Source organism: Mustelus asterias, unplaced genomic scaffold (genome assembly GCF_964213995.1).
Source record: "Mustelus asterias unplaced genomic scaffold, sMusAst1.hap1.1 HAP1_SCAFFOLD_366, whole genome shotgun sequence".
Taxonomy (NCBI): Eukaryota; Metazoa; Chordata; class Chondrichthyes; order Carcharhiniformes; family Triakidae; genus Mustelus; species Mustelus asterias.
Window position 1 is genome coordinate 156,823 of NW_027590324.1, and position 22,713 is coordinate 179,535.

At 45.4% G+C, this 22,713-nt stretch overlaps 1 protein-coding gene across 1 annotated transcript in view; it reads right to left on the reverse strand.

Moving 5' to 3' along the window:
- Positions 1–22,713, reverse strand: part of LOC144486489 (NACHT, LRR and PYD domains-containing protein 3-like) — a 136,815-nt gene that overhangs the window by 73,020 nt on the left and 41,082 nt on the right. Inside the window, exons 8-9 of the mRNA XM_078204533.1 lie at positions 19,773–21,510; positions 13,922–14,008 (exon numbers count right to left, since the gene is read on the reverse strand). Of these exons, the coding sequence (XP_078060659.1) occupies positions 13,922–14,008; positions 19,773–21,510 (1,825 nt within the window). The remainder of the gene's footprint in view (positions 1–13,921; positions 14,009–19,772; positions 21,511–22,713) is intronic.

Sequence of the window (22,713 nt, forward strand, 5' to 3'; positions counted from 1 at the left end):
AGCCTCTCTGTGAAGGGTTCCGGTCAGTCAGAGATGACTGCTGCACTGCTGACACTGAGTGACCATCCTGGTGGTCCCATGATGGGCAGTCTGGCAGCACCATAGGCTTGTATGTGTCTTTGGTGGGTGAGTAACAATGGAAATGTATGTGCTTGTAGAAGAGGGCACAGAGCGCCAGAGAAGGAACCAAGAGTGACAGTGTGCAGATTGTGTCATCCTTATGCCAATGGAAGATGCAGTGCTGGAGCTGGGAGACCTGGAGGCTGGGTGGGCAATCGCTGATGGTGAGATGGGTTGTGAATCCAGAGAGAGTGAGTGAGTGAATGGATGGGCACAGGAGAGGCTCTGCTGCTGAGTCCAAAACCTGGTGCTTGTGCATTGGTCACATGGAGCTCTGGGTTAGAGACAGTCTGCAGGACATGTTGGAATGTGCATTACCCTCTAACATTCTTCACTCTCTCACAAATCAACAGCTGCTGTGAGAGGGAGACAAGTGTCTACCTCGGAAGAAGAGGAGGGGTTCACAGAGGGTGCTCTGTCACATTATTCCCCACAACCTCCACCAGGCAGATACTGCCTCACACGATTAGCAAAGGGGTTACATTCTGGCAGCACAGGACAGCACAGACCAAACCGAGCAGCTGATGGAGGCAGGAATATTTGAGTTCACTCACACTTCGAGGAGAGAGGACATTGCCAGCTTCTGGAAGATGAAATGTGACTGGAATCTTTAACAACGCAACAGATACTGGAGCTACTGTGTGAGATATTTTAACATTCGGTGGAGTTTCCAAAGGCTGTGTGTATCCATACACAAAGGATGGAGGAGTCAATCCAGGCCAGCAGCGGTGCCATGTCTCAGGTCTGAGCACAAACAATATCCTCCATGGAGAGATTGTTGACCTTCATGGAGAGTACCATCCAGCATAGTACCCACTGGAGACACACAGAGCCACCTGCTTGTTATCACCACCCCCATGAGCTCTGTGAAGCAGTGGCTGGACGAGAGTAGAAAATGCACCTGGAGCACTGTCAGGACCTCTTACTCTTCAGCTGAGCAGGGAGGGTCCAGTTTGCCCTGAATGGATATAGCATTGACTGCCTGCAGCATCTGGGGGTTCCTCTCAGGATGCCCCTGGTGTGAGCAGTGGGTCCTCTTCTGTTCCGACCGTGACACAAGCACCTCATGAAGCTATGATGACAGGGACAACTCCAGCATCTGTGCAGAGGACGCACAGTCAGCCGGATCCTTCCAGGATCATAAAATCCAAGGACAAAGGTCCCGGTCATCGAAATTCCCAGAGGAGAGAGGTAAGATGCTGCCTGCAGCTCAGCGGAAAGTGTGGGGATGGGGGTGGTTGTCATGGTGGGGTTGCTTCCTTGGGTTTCACTTTGTTACACTTTGTTGTTTGCCGGTCACCTATTATGCATATGTTTTTAATAAATTCAGAGATGGCGCACGAATAAAAAGGTCCTTCACCACATTACTGGGTTTTCAACAGTTCACTGGGAATGAGAGATCAGAAATATTACACTGAATGAGGTGAATACATTTCCAATGTAATTGTCTCAGGTAGTGACGGCTCCAGAGAAATGGCAGAACATTCACAGAAACAGCAACGGGGAGCAGAAGGTGGAAGATTTATTACATTGAGCAGCTGTGTGAGTAAGACCCATGCAAAACATGTCTGTAATAGATAATCTCCATCCTCCCTGACACATATCCCATGTCCCCTGGCCGTGGTCCTTGGGGTTCCTCATCATGAAGCATCTGGTCAACATCGCACTTGTTCAAAGTCACACTTTGTTCAAAGCTTCTCCACCCTAAATCCAGGTTGTATAGAGCACAGCACAACACCAGGATATTTGAGACCCTTGATGGGTATATTGAAGAGTTCCATCAGATCTATCTTTAGAATTCCTCTGGGGTGCTTAATGGTCACACAATCTGCCCTGCAGCAGCTGTTGTATCTCTCCTCTGTAACTGTCTTTGGGTTACACACAGGCACAATTACCCATCCCTTCAGTGGGTAGCACTGGTCTTTATTAATTATTTCATCGGATGATGGTGTCACGGACACTGACAACACTTGCAGCAAATCCCCAATTGCCTTTGAGAAGGGGGTGATGAGCCATCGTCTTAAATTCTGCAGCCATCCAATACAATGCCGTGAGGAAGGGACATCCAGGATTATGATCCCATAGTAATGATGGCAAAGCAATATTTTCTAAGTCAAAATGTTGCGCGGCTTGGAAAGGAATCTGAAGCTGGTTGGTGTTTCAGCCTGCTGATATCCTTGCCAATCTAGGTGATAGATAGCACATGTTTGGAACATGCTGTCTCAGGAAATTTGCTGAGTTGTGACAGTCCACCTTGTATGTGGTACACACTGCTGGCACTGTGTGTCAGTGATGGAGAGAGTCAATGATTAATTTAGTGAATGGCCTGCTGATCCATTGAGCTCCTCTGCCACGGATGGACTTCTTGAATATTTCTGAAGCTGCGCTCATTCCAGCAAGATGAGCGCATCCCATCACACTGCTGACTTGTGCCTTGTTGACAGAGAACAAGCATTTGCGAGACAGGAGGCGAGTTGCTAATCTCCGAATTCCCAGACTGTGATCTACCCTTGGAGCCATAGTGTTTACAGTTCAGTGTCTGTTCAATGGTCCCAGTGCGCCCCCACCATCCGGGATGTTGATGGTCGAGGATTCTGCGATGGTGCTGCCATTCAAAGTAAAGGGAATATGGTTAGATTCCCTTCTGTTTGAAATGAGCCTTGCCTGCCACATGTGTCCTGAAACATGACTTGCTATTTATCAGGTTAAGCCTGAATGTTCTTCAGCCCTTCAGCCCCTTGCTCCGAAGAAAAGTCATCCAGACGCGAAGCGTTAGCTGTTCTCTCTCCACAGAAGCTGTCAGACATGCTGAGCCTTTCCAGCATTTTCTGTTTTGTTCAGGTCTTGCTGTTTATGGACATGGACTGCTTCAGTCTCTGAGGAATTGTGAACAGTACTGAGCATTGTGCAATCATTAGTGAGCATCCTCACTTCTGACATCATAATGGAAGGAAGGTCATTTCTAAAGCAATTGAAGGTGGTTGGGCTTTGGACATCACCCTGAGGAACTCCTGCAGTGATGCTCATAAGGCATTGGAAGGATTGCACATTTTCTGATGATCAAGAGCAGACTGATGGAACAGTAATACACCAGATTGGATTTTTCCTGCTTTGTTCCACGTTGTGGGATATATCCAGTGTTGTAGCTGTGCTGAAATATCTTTGCTAGGGGAAAGGCTAGTCATGGAACACAAGTCTTCGGTACCATTGCTGGGGTACTGCCAGGCTGCCAGATTTTGCAGTACGCAGCGCCTTCAGTCATTTGTTTACCTCACATGCAGTGAATCAAATTGACATCTGTAATGCTAGGGACCTCAGCAGGAGGCCGAAATTAATCATTCCATTCAGCACTTCTGGCTGAAGATGGCTGCTAAAGTTTCAGCCTCGTTGTTTGTACTGATGCTCTGGGTTCCGTCATCAGTAATGATGGGATTCTTGAGGCTTGTATATGGAATCAGAGAATTCCCACCGTGCAGACGGAGGCCATTTGGCCCATCGAGTCTGCACCAATTTCTGAAAGAATATCTTACCCAGGCCCTGTCTCTAAAACTCCACATATATGGCCCAAAGATCCCCCTAACCTCCACATCTTGACACTGCTAGGGACAACTTAGCACAGCCAATCAACCGAACCTGCTCATCTTTGGACTGTGGAAGAAAACCGGAGCACCCGGAGGACACGGGCCGAATGTATGTGTGGAGTTTGCACATTCACCCAAAGCCAGAATTGAACCATGATCCCTGGTGCTGTGAGGCAGCAGTACTGGCCATTGTGCCACGTGTCGCCTAATGTTAGCGGTGTGACCAACATTTGTTCCGTGTCTAACACTATTTATGACTAGATATGGCAAGACAGCAGATCACTGATCTGATCCATTGGTTTTGGTATGATTGAGCTCGGGCTATCATCTGCTGCTTCCGCTCTCTGGTCTGCAAGTGGCCGTGTGCTGGAGCTTCACCAGGTTCACATCTCATTTTTAGATACACCCAAGTCTAATTTGTTAATGTAGAACATAGAACATAGAACAGCACAGCACAGAACAGTCCCTTCGGCCCACGATGTTGTGCCGAGCTTTGTCTGAAACCCAGATCAAGCTATCTCCTCCCTATCATCCCGAAGTGCTCCACATGCGCATCCAATAACTTCTTAAATGTTCCAAAATTTTCTGACTCTTCGATCCCTGCAGGCAATCCACTCCACATCCCAACCACTGAGTAAAAAACCTACCTCAGACATCCTTCCTCTATCTCCCACCATGAACCGTATAGTTATGCCCCCTAGTTACCGCTCCAATCACCCGAGGAAATAGTCTTTCAACGTTCACTCTATCTACCCCCCTCATCATCTTATAAACCTCGATCAAGTTTCCTCTCAACCTCCTCCGCTCCAAAAAGAAATGCCCAAGTTCCCTCCACCTTTCCTCGTAAGACCTACCGTACAAACCAGGCAGCATCCTGGTAAATCTCCTTTGCACTCTTTCCAGTGTCTCCACATCCTTCTTATAGTGAGGTGACCAGAACTGCACGCAATATTCCAATTGTGGTCTCACTAAGGTCCTATACAGTTGCAGCATAACCCCACGGCTCTTAAACTCAAACCCCCTGTTAATGAATGCCAACACACTATAGGCCTTCTTCACGGCTCTATCCACTTGAGTGGCAACCTCCAGAGATCTGTGGATATGAACCCCAAGATCTCTCTGTTCCTTCATATTCTTCAGAACCCTACCGTTGCCCTGTATTCCACATTTAAATTAGTCCCACCAAAATGAATCACCATGCATTTATCAGGGTTAAATCCATTTGCCATTTTTCAGCCCAGCTCTGCATCCGATCTATATCTCTTGGCAGCCTAAAGCAGCCCTCCACCTCATCCACTACTCCTCCAATTTTGGTGTCATCAGCAAATTTACTGATCCACCCTTCAGCCCCCTCCTCCAAGTCATTTATAAAAATTACAAACAGCAGAGGACTAAGCACTGATCCCTGTGGCACTCCGCTGGTAACCGGTTTCCAGTCTGAAAATTTTCCCTCCACCACCACTCTCTGTCTTCTGTTAGATAGCCAGTTACCTATCCAATCGGCCAAACTTCCCTCTATCCCACACATCCTTAATTTCTCCATAAGATGACCATGGGGGACTTTATCAAACGCCTTACTGAAATCCATGTATATGACATCAACTGCACTACCTTCATCAACACACTTAGTTACCTCCTCAAAAAATTCTATCAAATTTGTGAGGCAAAATCTGCCCTTCACGACTATCCCGGATTAAGCTGCATCTTTCTCAATGGTCGTAAATCCTATCCCGAAGGACCTTTTCCATCAACTTACCGACCACTGAAGAAAGACTAACCGGCCTATAATTACCAGCGTCATTTCTATTCCCTATCTTAAACAGAGGAACAACATTCGCCACTCTCCAGTCCTCTGGCACCACCCACGTGGACCCAAAGATCAATGCCAAAGGCTCTGCTATCTCATTCCTTGCCACCCAAAGATTCCGAGGGTATATTTCATCAGGCCCAGGGTACTTATCAACCTTCAGTTTATTCAAAATTGCTAGTACATCTTCCCTCCGAACATCTACATCCTCCAGCCTATCAGCCTGTGACACCCTCCCTTCCTCAAAAACATGGCCCCTCCCTTTGGGGAACACCGAAATAAAGTATTCATTCATCATCTCTCCTATCTCTACTGACTCCATACACAAATTCCCACTGCCGTCCTTGACCGGCCCCAACCTCACCCTGGTCATTCTTTAATTCCTCACATAAGAGTAAAAAGCCTTGGGGTTTTCCTTGATCCGACCCGCCAAGACTTCTCATGCCCCCACCAAGCTCTGCGAAGCCCCTTCTTCAGCTCATTTCTTGATAACTTCTAACCCTCCATCGAGCCAACTGAACCTTCTTTTCTCAACCTTTCATACGCATCCTTCTTCCTCTTGACAAGACATTCAACCTCTTTTGTGAACCATGGTTCCCTCACTCGGCCATTTCCTCCCTGCCTGACAGGGAGATACCTGTCAAGGACACGCAGTATTTGTTCCTTGAAAAAGTTCCACTTACCATTAGTGCCTTTCCCTGACAATTTCTGTTCCCATCCTATGTTTCCTAATTCCTGCCTAATTGCATATAATTACCACTCCCCCAATTCTAAACTATGCCCTGCCATATGGCCCTATCCCTCTCCATTGCAAAAATGAAAGACACCGAATTGTGGTCACTATCTCCAAAGTGCTCTCATAAGAACATAGGAACATAAGAAATAGGAGCAGGAGTAGGCCATCTAGCCCTTCGAGCCTGCCCCGCCATTCAATAAGATCATGGCTGATCTGACGTGGATCAGTACCACTTACCCGCCTGATCCCCATAAACCTTAATTCCCTTACCGATCAGGAATCCATCCATCCGCGCTTTAAACATATTCAGCGAGGTAGCCTCCACCACCTCAGTGGGCAGAGAATTCCAGAGATTCACCACCCTCTGGGAGAAGAAGTTCCTCCTCAACTCTGTCTTAAACCGACCCCCCTTTATTTTGAGGCTGTGTCCTCTAGTTTTAACTTCCTTACTAAGTGGAAAGAATCTCTCCGCCTCCACCCTATCCAGCCCCCGCATTATCTTATAAGTCTCCATAAGATCCCCCCTCATCCTTCTAAACTCCAACGAGTACAAACCCAATCTCCTCAGCCTCTCCTCATAATCCAAACCCCTCATCTCCGGTATCAACCTGGTGAACCTTCTCTGCGCTCCCTCCAATGCCAATATATCCCTCCTCATATAAGGGGACCAATACTGCACACAGTATTCCAGCTGTGGCCTCACCAATGCCCTGTACAGGTGCATCAAGACATCCCTGCTTTTATATTCTATCCCCCTCGCGATATAGGCCAACATCCCATTTGCCTTCTTGATCACCTGTTGTACCTGCAGACTGGGCTTTTGCGTCTCATGCACAAGGACCCCCAGGTCCCTTTGCACGGTAGCATGTTTTAATTTGTTTCCATTGAGATAGTAATCCCATTTGTTATTATTTCCTCCAAAGTGTATAACCTCGCATTTATCAACGTTATACTCCATTTGCCATATCCTCGCCCACTCACTCAGCCTGTCCAAATCTCTCTGCAGATCTTCTCCGTCCTCCACACGATTCACTTTTCCACTTATCTTTGTGTCGTCTGCAAACTTCGTTACCCTACACTCCGTCCCCTCCTCCAGATCATCTATATAAATGGTAAATAGTTGCGGCCCGAGTACCGATCCCTGCGGCACGCCACTAGTTACCTTCCTCCAACCGGAAAAACACCCATTTATTCCGACTCTTTGCTTCCTGTCGGATAGCCAGTCCCCAATCCACTTTAACACACTACCCCCAACTCCGTGTGCCCTAATCTTCTTCAGCAGCCTTTTATGGGGCACCTTATCAAACGCCTTTTGGAAATCCAAAAACACCGCATCCACCGGTTCTCCTCCATCAACCGCCCTAGTCACATCTTCATAAAAATCCAACATGTTCGTCAAGCACGACTTTCCCCTCATGAATCCATGCTGCGTCTGATTGATCGAACCATTTCTATCCAGATGCCCTGCTATCTCCTCTTTAATAATGGATTCCAGCATTCTCCCTACTACAGACGTTAAGCTGACCGGCCTATAGTTACCCGCCTTTTGTCTCCTTCCTTTTTTAAACAGCGGCGTAACATTAGCCGTTTTCCAATCAACCGGCACTACCCCAGAATGCAACGAGTTTTGATAAATAATCACTAACGCATCCACTATTACCTCTGACATTTCTTTCAATACCCTGGGATGCATTTCATCCGGACCCGGGGACTTGTCCACCTTCAGTCCCATTAGTCTACCCAGCACTGCCTCTCTGGTAACATTAATTGTATTAAGTATTTCTCCTGCTGCCAACCCTCTATCGTTAATATTTGGCAAACTATTTGTGTCCTCCACCGTGAAGACCGACACAAAAAACTTATTTAAAGACTCAGCCATATCCTCATTTCCCACTATTAACTCCCCCCTCTCGTCCTCCAAGGGTCCAACATTCACTCTAGCCACTCTATTCCTTTTTATATATTTATAAAAACTTTTACTATCATTTTTTATATTAATTGCTAGCCTAGCTTCATAGTCTATCCTTCCTTTCTTTATCGCTTTCTTAGTCTCTCTTTGTTGTTTCTTAAATTTTTCCCAATCACTTGTTTCTCCACTATTTTTGGCCACTCTGTACGCAGCTGTTTTTATTTTAATACTCTCCTTTATTTCCTTCGTTATCCACGGCTGGTTCTCCCTTTTCTTACAATCCTTGTTTTTTGCTGGAATATATTTTTGCTGAGAACTGAAAAGGATCTCCTTAAAAATCCTCCACTGTTCCTCAGCTATCCTACCTGCCAGCCTGCTCTCCCAGTCTACCTTAGCCAATTCATCCCTCATCCTATCATATTTCCCTCTGTTCAAACAGAGGACACTGGTTTGGGACCAAACTTTCTCCTCTTCCATCTGAATCAGAAATTCGACCATATTGTGGTCACTAGACCCAAGAGGGTCCTTCACAATAAGATCCTTAATTCTACCTACCTCGTTACACAATACCAGATCCAAAATAGCTCGTTCCCTCGTCGGTTCCGTAACATGCTGTTCAAGGAAACTATCCCGACAACCAAATCCAACACTTGGCCCGGTTCATTTCCCATTACCAAGTCCAATGTGGCCCCACCTCTTGTCGGCTTATCCACATATTGTGTCAGGAAACCCTCCTGCACACACTGCACAAAAACTGCCCCATCCGAACTATTCGACCTATATAGGTTCCAATCAATATTTGGAAGGTTAAAGTCCCCCATGGCAACTACCCTGTGACCCCCACACCTATCCATAATCTGCTTAGCAATTTCTTCCTCCACATCTCTATTACTATTTGGGGCCCTATATTAAACTCCTAACAACGTGACCGCTCCTTTCCTATTCCTAACCTCAGCCCATATTACCTCTATCGGCAGATCCCCTTCGAAATGCCTTTCTGCAGCCGCTAAAATCTCCTTGATTAACAGTGCCACTCCTCCACCCCTTTTACCACCTACTCTACACTTACTGAAACATCTATACCCTGGAACTTCCAACAACCATTCCTGTCCTTGTTCTACCCATGCCTCTGTAATGGCCACAACAGCGGAGTCCGAAATGCCAATTTACGCCCCAAGTTCACCTCCCTTATTTCGGATGCTCCTTGCATTGAAGTCGACTCACTTCAACCCACCTTCGTGTCTGCTGGTACCCACCTTTGACCTTGATACACTTCCCAGTACCTCACGACACTCACTGACCTCCGGGCTACAACTCCTTTTCCCATCCCCCTGACAAATTAGTTAAACCCCCCTCCCCCCCGCCACCCCGAAGAGCCGTAGCAAATTTCCCTCCCAGGATATTGGTGCCCCTGTGGTTCAGGTGCATTACCAATTTAACTATGTGTAAAGACAATTAACCATAGTAATGCTGTACTGATTGCTGAGAAAAGCCACTGTCAGCTTCTTCTAACTTAAAGAGGGCAGTTAGCCACTCCTGTCTGTCTCACAGATAACTTCATATCCATGATGCCATCGTCTGTTTTATTTCATGGTCTTTAATTTTGCTGCCAAGCTGGTTATGTGTCTATTATTAGCGCACAGCGTTTCTAACACGAATATTGATAGCTATGGTACTTGTAGTATTATTATTTGTGTTATTAAAATCACTGCCCATTATTCATAGGGATATAATTCTGACTATTCTGTACTGTGATTATTACCATTGGCAGCTGAGCTGAGCTTTGAGCTCACAAATTCATGAGTTCATAAGATACAGGAGCAGAATTGGGCCATTCGGCCCATCGGGTCCGCTCCGCCATTCGATCATTGCTGATATGTTCCTCATCCCCATTTTCCTGCCATCTCCCCATAACCCTTCAACCCATTACCAATTAAAAATCTGTCCAAATCCTTCGTACATTTACTCACTGTCCCAGCGTCCACCGCAATTTGGGGTAGCGAATTCCACAGATTCAGAACCCTTTGGGAGAAGTAGTTTCTCCTCAACTCTGTTTTAAATTTGCTACTCCTTATGCTAAGGCTATGACTTCTCTACTAGAATGCCCCACCAGCGGAAGCTTCTTTACCATACCTGTCATCATCTTCTATATTTCAATTTGATCTCTCCTCATTCTTCTCAATTCCAGAGAGTATCTGCCTAAACTGTTCAATCTCTCTTCATACGACAAACCCCTCATCTCTGGAATCAATCTACTGAACCTCCTCTGAATTGCCTCCAATGCCACTACATCTTTCCTCAAATAAGGGGACCAAATGTGTTTTGTAAAATGTGTTCAGGAGAATTGTTTGTAAAATGTGTTCAGGAGAATTTTCTACATCAGTATATAGAGGTGCCAACTAGAGAGGATGCGATATTGGATCTCCTATTGGGAAATGAGTTAGGGCAGGTGATGGATGTGAGTGTGAGGGAACACTTTGGATCCAGTGATCATAATGCCATTAGTTTCAACCTGATCGTGGATAAGGATAGATCTGGTCCTCGGGTTGAAGTTCTGAACTGGAAAAAGGCCAAATTTGATGAAATGAGAAGGGATCTGGGAAGTGTGGATTGGCACAGGCTGTTCTCTGGTAAGGATGTAAATGGAAAGTGGGAGGCCTTCAAAGGAGAAATTTTGAGAGTGCAGAGTTTGTATGTTCCTGTCAGGATTAAAGGCAAAGTAAATAGGAATAAGGAACCTTGGTTCGCGAGGGAGATTGTAACACTGATTAAGAGGAAGAGAGAGTTGTATGAAATGTACAGGCAGCAAGGAACACATCAGATGCTCGAGGAGTATAAAAAGTGCAAGAAGCTACTTAAGAGGGAAATCAGGAGGGCTAAAAGAAGACATGAGGTTGCTTTGGCAGACAGAGTGAAGGAAAATCCAAAGAGCTTCTATAGGTATGTTAGGAGCAAAAGGATAGTGAGGGATAAAATTGGTCCTCTTGAAGACCAGAGTGGTAGACTGTGTATGGAACCAAAAGAGATGGGGGAGATACTAAATGGTTTTTTTGCATCTGTATTTACTGAGGAAACGGGCATGGACTCTATGGAAATAGGGCAAACTGGTAGGGATGCCATGGAACCTTTACAGATTAAAGGGGAGGAGGTGCTTGCCGTCTTGAGGCAAATCAGAGTGGATAAATCCCCAGGACCGGACAGGGTATTCCCACGGACCTTGAGGGAAGCTAGTGTTGAACTTGCAGGGGCCCTGGCAGACATATTTAAAATGTCAGTATTCACGGGGGAGGTGCCCGATGATTGGAGGGTGGCTCATATTGTTCCGTTGTTTAAAAAAGGTTCCAAAAGAAATCCGTGAAATTATCGGCCAGTAAGTTTGACGTCGGTGGTGGGCAAGTTATTGGAAGGTGTGATAAGGGATAGATCTACAAATATTTGGATAGACAGGGACTTATTAGGGAGAGTCAACATGGCTTTGTGCGTGGTAGGTCATGTTTGACCAATCTATTAGCGTTTTTCGAGGAGGTTACCAGGAAAGTGGATGAAGGGAAGGCGGTGGATGTTGTCTACCTGGATTTCAGCAAGGCCTTTGACAAGGTCCCTCATGGGAGGTTAGTTAGGAAGGTTCAGTCGCTAGGTATACATGGGAAGGTAGTAAATTGGATAAGACACTGGCTCAATGGAAGAAGCCAGAGAGTGGTTGTGGAGGATTGCTTCTCTGAGTGGAGGCCTGTGACTAGTGGTGTGCCGCAGGGATTGGTGTTGGGTCCATTGTTGTTTGTCATCTATATCAATGATCTGGATGATAATGTGGTAAATTGGATCAGCAAGTTTGCTAATGATACAAAGATTGGAGGTGTAGTGGACAGTGAGGAAGGTTTTCAAAGCTTGCAGAGGGATTTGGACCAACTGGAAAAATGGGCTGAAAAATGGCAAATGGAATTTAACGCAGACACGTGTGAGATATTGCACTTTGGAAGGACAAACCAAAGAAGAACGTACAGGGTAAATGGTAGGACTCTGAAGAGTGCAGTTGAACAGAGGGATCTGGGAATACAAGTACAGAATTCCCTAAAAGTGACGTCACAGGTGGATAGGGTCGTAAAGAGTGCCTTTGGTACAATGGCCTTTATAAATCGGAGTATCGAGTATAAAAGTTGGAGTGTTATGGTAAGGTTATATAAGGCATTGGTGAGGCCGAATTTGGAGTATTGTGGACAGCTTTGGTCACCTAGTTACAGGAAGGATGTAAATAAGATTGAAAGAGTGCAGAGAAGGTTCACAAGGATGTTGCCGGGACTTGAGAAGCTGAGTTACAGAGAGAGATTGAATAGGTTGGGACTTTATTCCCTGGAGCGTAGAAGATTGGGGGGAGATTTGATAGAGGTGTATAAGATTTTGATGGGTATAGATACAGTGAATGTAAGCAGGCTTTTTCCGCTGAGGCTAGGGGAGAAAAAAACCAGAGGGCATGGGTTAAGGGTGAAAGGAGAAAAGTTTAAAGGGAATATTAGGGGGGGCTTCTTCACGCTGAGAGTGGTGGGAGTGTAGAATGAGCTGCCGGATAAAGTGGTAAATGCGGGGTCACTTTTAACATTTAAGAAAAACTTGGACGGGTTGATGGATGAGAGGGGTGTGGAGGGATATGGTCCAAGTGCAGGTCAGTGGGACTAGGCATAAAATGGTTCGGCACAGACAAGAAGGGCCAAAAGGCCTGTTTCTGAGCTGTAATTTTCTATGGTTCTATGGGTCAAAACTGCACAATACTCCAGGTGCAGACTCACCTTGTATAGTTGCAACAATACTTTCTTACTTTTAGATTCTATTCCTTTAGCTATAAATGCCAACATTCCATACACTTTCTTTATTATCTGCTGTAGCTACATGCTAGTTTTCTGGGGCTCATGAACGAGGACATCCATATTCCTCTGCACCGGAGCACCCTGAAGTCTCTCCCCATTTAGATAATAAGTCACCTTGCCATTTTTCCAACCAAAATGCACGACCTCACACTTGTCCACGTTCAAGTCCATCTGCCACATTTTGGCCCAGTCTCCTAACCTATCTATGTCCATTCTTATTTTTGCATTGCAACTTACTTTCCCGCCTCCTGGGGTGTCAGAGTTCCTGGGCTGTAAACTCTGGAACTCCCTTCCTAACCCTCTCCACGTCGATCTCTGCCTTAACTTTTAAAATGATCCTTCAGCTCCATTTGACACACATTTGAGTGTGGATCCCTCGGGATGCAATTAATCAGACTTCAATGTCATTTGTGAACTGCCTTACCGATATACAGCAGTTTTATACTTTTAAACAAACTGAGAAGCTTATAGACATAAACATCTCGAATCTGAATGACAAATGAACTAGTTTGAACCTGCGAGCTCCCATCTATGGAATTTCTATTCGCATTTAATTGTTTTGTTCATCTTTTTTATTCTGATGCATTGAGAATAACTATAAATGAATAATTAAAACTTTCACTCCTGAATCTCGCTGTTTCTTGTAATTCAGGTTCAGACACATCACTGACTGATTTATCCTGAGTACGGAGGTGAGAATATCTCTGGCTGTTATGCTCTGACCTGGAGATCAGAGGGAGAAAGATTTCAGGAACCAGGGTAAATCCGTGGTGTTTAACAATAACACTAACACTGACAGGAGTGATGTGTGGCGATTATAAATGACACAATGACTGACACTGATAATAATTCACAGTGTCAAACATCCAATTATTACAAAAAAATCTCACAAAGTCTGGCACTTACCTCAGTGCCTGTATTTTGCAGTCTGGATTCCTCAGAGCCGCAGACAGTAACTTCACTCCTGAATCTCCCACGTTATTGTGATCGAGGCTAAACGGATAGAGTGAAAAACACATTAAAATCAGCTGAATTTTCACCAGGAAAAGAAACTGGGCTTATTTTTGTGTCAGAAACTTAGCAGCAGTGGGGAACTGATTCAAGTTACGATACGACACCTTAACCAATTGTCATTTCAGTTGAATGGAAACGAAAATAGTTAGCAGTGGAAAATGATGAAAGAATCGCTATCACTGGTTTCCTACTGGTGAAAACTACCTTTACACCTCTCAAAATATATATTTCTGTTCAATTGTTCATGGATATGCGTGTCACTGGCTAAACCAGCATTTATTGCCCACTGCTAATGGCCCCTAGAGGATGCGAGGGTAATTAGGGGCCGGCAATGAATGCTGGTCTAGCCAGCGATGTCCAAACCCTGTGAACAAGCAAGTAATTTTTAAACATACCCCTCATTCTGGTCTCATTTCCTGATCATCAGGATTACCCTCCTGAATCTGACTGACTCTGTCGAGCTTCCGGAAATTCAAATCATTTCTGCTGTTACATAAATCCAGGATTTTATGAGAATTGTACAATTTACTGAGAGTTAAATGATAAAGCTGTGATTCCCTGTACTTCTTAACTCTTGACATTAGATTAATCTGTATAATATCCCAGGGTGAGTTAAATTGTGAAGCTGTGCTCAGTTTTGATGGGAGATCCATCCCCTGGATTTTGTACAACAAGGAAAGATTATTCTCCCATTAGAAAGCTGAAATATTTCTGCTTGAACAGTTGATGGGAGAAGAAGTGTCTCCCACTTTATTCCACATTAAACAGGCTCCACATTCACTGCAGGTATGGCGAGTGTTCTATTTCCGGGTATTCCCGGGAGTTCCCTCTTCCCAGTAGATCCTCACATTGGAAAAGGATGATCCGAAAATCCTGTTTCATATCACTGACAGTTTGACTGGAGATTTTCCGGCAGCTGATTTCCTCATTCAGGAAATTCTGGTTTCCTCGCCTCAGATTAAACTCTGCAGTCCTGCCACATTTAGTTGTGAATGGCAGTGCACGATGAAACAACAGAAGGAGGAGGATCCACAAATATCCTATCCTCATGGCGGAGGAGATTAGCACATCAGTGCAAAAGATATGGCTCAAATATTGGTAACTAACTTCAGTGGTTGACCCATCCAGAGGTCCCCAACATCACAGATATGTCTTCAGCTAATACGATTCACTCCACATGGTGTCATGAAATAGCTGAAGGCACAGGATACTACAAAGAGCATAGGTTTTGCCAAAATTCCAGTCATTGTACTGAAGATTTCTGCTCCAGAAGATGCTCTGTTCCGAGCCAAGCTGCTCCAATACATCTATAGCACTGACATTTACCCAAAATAGTGGGAAATTTCCCAGGTATGACCATACACAAAAAAAGAACAAAGCCAATCTGTCCATTTGCCATCCCATCAGTCTCATCTCGATCATCAACACAGTAATGGAAGGCGTCATCGAGATTATCAAATGGCACTGAATTCGCAATTACCTGCTCGCTGACTCTGAGCTTGTGCTTACTCAGGGTCACTCAGACCCCTACCTCATTACAGCCTTGATGCAAACACGGACAACAAAGGTGAACTCAGGATGTGAGATGAGAGTGTCTGCCCTTGACATCAAGGCAGAATATGACCACATGTAGCAAAAAGGAGCCAGAGAATAACTGAAGTCAATGGAAATGATAGAAAAAGACTCTGCCGGTTGGAGTAACACCAGCAAAAAGGAAGATAGTTGTGGTTGTTGGACCATCTCCAAGATGCAGTGCAACAACTCACCATGGCCTGTTACACAGCACCTTCCAAACTTGCGATTTCTGTCCCTGGAAGGACAAGGGCAGCAGATGAATGGAAACATCACCCCTTCCAAGATACACACCATCCTGACTTGGAAATATATCACTGTTCCTCCACCGTGACTGGGTCAAAATCCTGGAACTCTCTTTTTCACAGCACTGTGGGTACACCGACACGACAGGAGTCCCTAAATGCAATGACGGTGATATAATAGTGAGCATAGTTGCTTTCCACGCAGTTGATATGAGTTTAATTCCCAACTTTCTCAGTTTGTTGGAGTGGGTGAAGAGAGGGTCCTCATCTCCAGGAAATCACAGCAGGAATTTCTCAGGGGAGTGCCCTCGGCCCAACCATCTTCAGCTGCTTCATCAATTACATTTCCTCCATCATCAGGTCAGAAGTGGAGATGTTTGCTGATGTCTGCACAACGTTCAGCACCATTCTCAACTCCGCAAGACAGTGATGCAGGACCTGTCCATATTTAGCAAGGCTTGAACAAGGGAAGGGCTGAGAAGTCCCAGGCGATGACCATCTTCACCAAGAGAGAATACGTCATTTCCCTTCACATTCAATGGCATCATCATCCCATGAATCCCCAAATGTCAACATCTTGGGTGTTATCATTGTTCAGAAACAGATTAGCCAGATCAATACTGTGGCTTTCAGCCAGTGGTTCCCAAACTTTTTTTCACTGGGCCACACTTTCGGAATAAAAATTTGCTCGAGCCACACCGAATTTTTTATTGATAAGAAATATATTCAAAAACAAGAAAACAAACAATTCCGAGCAGTGCTTGATTCATAACATAGAACACAACTACTTTATAATATCATGGGACATCCAGAAAGTATATAACAATGGAGCTACATAAAAACACCTATCCATGTTTAAATGTTTATTTGATTGTCCTTGAATCTTCCCGCCACACTTGCCATATTCTCTCGCCGCACCAGTGTGGCGCGCTGCATCCTTTGGGAACTGCTATAAGAGAAGGTTCAAGGCCACGATTTCTGCACAGAGTAACTCACCTCCTGACTTCCCAAAACATTTCCAGCATCCACAAGACCCGTCAGGCATTTAATTGAATACCATCCACTTGTCTGATGAGTGCAGCTCAAGATTCAGGAAGCTCGTCGCCATCCAGCTTAACTCTGCTTGTTTACTGGTTTTCCACCCACCACCTTCAACATTCATTCCATCCACCATAGAGGTACAGAGCTAGCAGTGTCTACCATCTACAAGATGCAGTGCGACAACTCCCAATGGCCCGTTACACAGCACCTTCCAAACTTGTGATTTCTATCCCTGGAAGGACAAGCAGATAAATGGAAACATCTCCACCTGGAAGTTCCCTTCAAGATACACATCATCCTGACTTGGAAAGATATCGCCATCCCTTCACAGTGACTGGATCAAAGTCCTTCGATTCTCTTTTTCACAGCATTGTGGGTGCACCTACACCACAGGGGTCCCAAAATGCAATGACGGTGATATAATAATGAGCATAGTTGCTTTGCAAGCAGTTGATACAGGTTTAATTCCCAGCTATCTCAGTTTGTTGGAGTGGATGAAGAGAGGGCCAGGAGGTAGTAACCACAACCGAAAAGACTGGGTCAATCCAATTGAGTCAAGTCTGCGGCTCCAGCGTGGAGCAGTAGTGTTAAACTTAGCAGAGGGTCGGAGGGGAGTTGAGCATTCAGCTACTCTGAGCCAGCCCTCGCTGAGTTCAAAAGGGAAATGGTGAATCTAATTGCGACACAAACGAAATTAAGTTAATTGGTTGGTAAAACAATTGCCGTTTGCGACTGGCTTTGTATTGCTGTGAATTGGAGGAAGCAACAGAAAGGGTCAATGATGGTTCTGCTGTTGATGTGGTGTACATGGATATTCAAAAATCATCTGATGCAGTGACACAACAGACTTGTGGCATAAGCTCATAAAATAAATGGGAAAGTAGCAACGTGGATACAAAATTGGATGAACAAAGAGTAATGGATATTTTTCAGGCTGGAGGATGTCGGTAGTGGAGAACCCTAGCGGTCAGTATTGGGATCCTTGCTTTTCCCTGATATAAAGGAATGATCTAGATGCTGGCAGTCTCGAGGAAAATTTCAAAGTTTGTTGATCACAGAAAAGTTTGAGGCATCGTAAACTGTGAGGAAGAGAGCTTGGCATTGAAAAACAGACCATGGTGGAGTGTACAGATAGGTGGCAGATTAAGTTCAATGCAGAGACGGGTGAGGTGATACTTTCAGGAAACATGCACTTGAGCAAGCAATATAAAATAGTCGGTAGAATTGTTAACGGATTGCAGGATCAGAGGGACTGGACGTATATGTGCATGGATCATTGCCGTTAGCAGGGCAAGTGTAGGCAGCAGTTAAAGAATACAGCATCTTGGGCTTTACTGTTATGAAATAGTTTATGTTTGTGGGCATTAGACAATAACACATGAGTTTAAGTTTAATTTGTGTTTCTGTGCTTGTGTGGTAAGAAAGGGCCAAAACTGTTATTTCACTTAATGTTAAACAAAGCTGCCTGCCTGCCCATTTTTGGTTTCACTTGAAACTGTCCCTGCATTTTAATTTAAGGTTTACGACGTTGTAAGAGTTAATGAGGTTAAAAAAATAGTTGCTGATGTAAAGGGAAAAATACAAGAGAGCACACTTTAAAATGGCTGCTTGGCACATAAAGAGTTAACTGGGAAAGAAGCCAAAAGGCAGACCGGCCCCCACTGTTCAGAAATCACTTTAAATCAAAACCTAACAGACAAGCCATTTCCAAATCACAGACAGTGACTCATAGCAAACAAACACCTCAGGAAGCCAAGCCAAGGGTCAAGACATCTTTTAAGATAAGGAAACCCCGAAACAAAGAGGATAGATTAACCTAAGGGAAGGCGGGAAAATATGAATGCGAGGAAACCAATTAACACCTGAATGAGCCGAAACTAACCATTGATAGATACAGACATGAGAAATGTACCCATTCATAAGATGTTAAATGTCTATACCTGTTTGTACTTGCTTAAACGATGTGACAATGTTCGAATCACCGGTTTACCCATTGTGTAAAGGGTATAAAAATGGACCGCTCCCGACATTCTATTGAGAAAAAGTGTTCTACGAACTTGTGCCTTATCTCCCGGAGCTCCGTTTAATAAATCGTATTGTCTGAATCTCGAAGTCTGACTACAAGTGGATTTTTCCCACAACACTTATATTCAGAGACCCACAATGAATGATAGAAGCACTGAGTTTCAGTTACAACCAGTTAATCCAAGAAGCAAGACGGAGTTCACAGAGGCTGCCAGTAGAGGCAGCGCAACGCAGGCATTCAGAAAGCAACCCTAACTGATGATGTCACCAGTGATCACGTGACTTATAAAGGGACATTGTCCCAATATAACACACACCTACTGTAATACATAACAGAGGTAGAGCGCAGGAAAATAATCCTGATAATAATTAAACACACACTGTAAGCTGTACTGAACAAGGGAAACTAATTTCTGTATAGCATCGTACAGAATCAGATGGTTTCTGTTGGGAGAGGGAATGATCCTTTTTCAGATTTTGGAGGGAGGCCGTTACAGCTCTAACTATTTAAAATTCATCCCAATAATGTTTTTATTCATTCAAGGAACGTGAGCATCGCTGGTTATGCCAACATTTATTGCCCACGCCTATTCCACGAGAATCTGCCTTCTTGAAATGATGTAGTTTTATCAGAGAATCTAGATTTATTACAGGTTCAGAAGGAGGCCAATCGGCCCATCATATCTGCATCTGCTCTCAAATGAGCATTATTACTTTGTGCCATTCTCCCACACTTTGTGACCATTGGACATTGTTTCTCTCTTGACGTCCTCGAATGAACATGCCTCTGTTTTATTAGAACAAAGGAAATGGCTTCTCAACAATGAAAATATCCGCTATGAGACCAAACAAACAGTTACCTCAACTCCTGACATTTGTGTAGAATGGGTCCCAGCCGCTGGAGCCCTTCACACTGAATGTAGCATTCCCCTAGGTTGAGGTGTTTTATTGTATCACAGAGTCCAATGACATGAGACAGGACCGCACAGTCAATCGGGGTCAGACGAAATTCACGAAATGAAAGTGCTTCCACAGATCCAACTGTGTTCTGAGCCAGTGCTTTATTCTGTGACTCAAACAGGTAGTGGAATGTGTTCAGGAGCTTCCTCTTCCCAGTTTCAGTCTCTGTGTCTCCAATCTGCCCTTCAACCTTCTCCTTCACCCAGTCAATCACTCGGCAGGTTGTTTGAAGAAGAAATTGTCCCAGAAACTCCTCCAGGGGTCGAGCTGACTGTGGGGAGGAAAGACCAGCAACAAAACGGAGAAATATCTCAAATCGCCCATCTTCCTCGCTGTGGGCTTCACTGAGGAGTTTCCCGATGTCCCCGGGATCTGGAGTCAGGAATGGTGTGAGTGCAGCTACAAACTCTTGGATGGTGAGGTGTGGGAATGTGTAAACCACACTCTGGGCAGAATCATGTCTCTCCAAAAGTTCCATCAGGAATCCAGACAGGAACTGGGAAGGTTGTAGATTGTACTCAATCAAATCTCCATTTCGAAACACAATCTTCTTCTTGGAGACTCCTGTGAAGGCCATCTCACCAAGCTTCAGTAACACATCACGGGGATTTTCAATCTCTCGGCCATGGTTTTTCAGAATGTTGTAAATATAGTAGGAATATAGTTGGGTGATGGTCTTGGGAACTTGCTGCTGTTTCCTGGCTCTTTGTGTAAAGAAGGGACCCAGTGACAGACCGAGAATCCAGCAGTAGGAAGGGTTATAACACATGGTGTACAGGATCTCGTTCTCCTCCACGTGTTTGAAAACAGCTGCTGCCACCGTCTGATCTTCAAAAAACTTGTTGAAATATTCCTTCCGTTCATCACCAACAAATCCCAGGATTTCAGCCCAGACACTGATCTCAGCCTTTTCCAATAAATGTAATGCAGTGGGGCGGCTGGTCACTAGCACTGAACATCCTGGGAGCAGCTTGTGCTGTATTAAACTGTACACAATATCAGACACTTCACACCAGCATTCAGGATCTGTGCACATGGACGAAGGTTCTGTATTTCGCCGATTGTCGGCAAAATCAATACTGTCCTTGAATTCATCCAAACCATCGAGTATAAACAGCAATCCCTCTGGGTTCTTCCAGAGCTCTCCGAGAATATTCCCAAAGTAAGGATACTGATCCAATATCAGATTCCTCAGGTTTATTCGACAGTTAATAGTGTTCAAATCCCGGAATTTAAAACTGAAAACAAATTGAAAGTGTGGGTATATTTTCCCAGTGGCCCAGTCATAAACAATCTTTTGTACCATTGTTGTTTTTCCAATTCCCGGGACTCCGCTCACTGCTGCTGAGTTCCCAGATTTGGATTTTCTCTGGGAAAAGCTGCTCTGAAACAATTGATCTGTTCGGATTTTTTCCAGTTCTCTCCGGAGATGATTCTCTCTCCATTCTTCATGGTCTCGGCCTCTTGCCAGCAGTTCATGTTCGACAAGTGTCCGATCTCGAACAGTAGAAATAACCGTTAGCTCAGCGTATCGATCAACCAGCTGGAAAATCTTAACCTTCTCCTTTATGAGGATAGTGTTCACTCTCAGTGTTTCAGTTTGTACCCGGAGTGTCTCCTTGTGTTTCTGTTGAAGATCTTCAATCAGAACAGAGAGAATATGTTTTTTATTGTTATTGGCATTAATAAGTAACTTCTCAAGACCACTTTACTGAAACAGATTTAATTCATTAAAACGTTAATGGAAATCTCATTGAAAGTGAACAAAAACCGAGAAAATTTTCATATCCGCACTTGATTCTATATTTGCTGAATGCAGATTTCTATGCAGGTAATATTTTCTCTCTAATGGTGAATACTATCCAAACTGCCGTGTATTGTCGACAGTACAAACCCCCACGTAATCCTGATTGCACAACAATGGAGATTCGAGTCGTTCAACGTTTGAATCCTTCAGTGATGTTTGTGAAGCAGATTACTGGATATTGTGAGGAGTTGGGGCACAGATTGCTCAGCGGCTGAATGCTAGCATAGCAGATTTTTACTATTTTTACCTGTGGTGCTGTGCACACTCGGAGGGAGAAAACTGTGTGCCACATGCGACCGTATGGAAATGCCCCTACATCACGGCACCCAGCCAGGTGGGCACAGCGCCTCAGGACCCAGCCAGGTGGGCACAGCGCCTCAGGGCCCAGCCAGGTGGGCACAGCGCCTCAGGACCCAGCCAGGTGGGCACAGCGCCTCAGGACCCAGCCAGGTGGGCACAGCGACTCAGGGCCCAGCCAGGTGGGCACAGCGCCTCAGGGCCCAGCCAGGTGGGCACAGCGCCTCAGGGCCCAGCCAGGTGGGCACAGTGCTTCACAGCGCTTCAGGACCCAGCCAGGTGGGCACAGTGCTTCACAGCGCTTCAGGACCCAGCCAGGTGAGCACAGCGCCTCAGGACCCAGCCAGATGGGCACAGCGCATCAGGACGCAGTCAGGTGGGCACAGCGCCTCAGGACGGAGCCAGGTGGGCACAGCGCCTCAGGACGGAGCCAGGTGGGCACAACGCCTCAGGACGCAGCCAGGTGGGCACAGCGCATCAGGACGCAGTCAGGACCCAGCCAGTTGGGCACAGTGCCTCAGGACCCAGCCAGTTGGGCACAGTGCCTCAGGACCCAGCCAGTTGGGCACAGTGCCTCAGGACCCAGCCAGTTGGGCACAGCGCCTCAGGACCCAGCCAGGTAGGCACAACGCCTCAGGACCCAGCCAGGTGGGCACAATGCCTCAGGACCCAGCCAGGTGGGCACAGCGCCTCAGGACCCAGCCAGGTGGGCACAGCGCCTCAGGACCCAGCCAGGT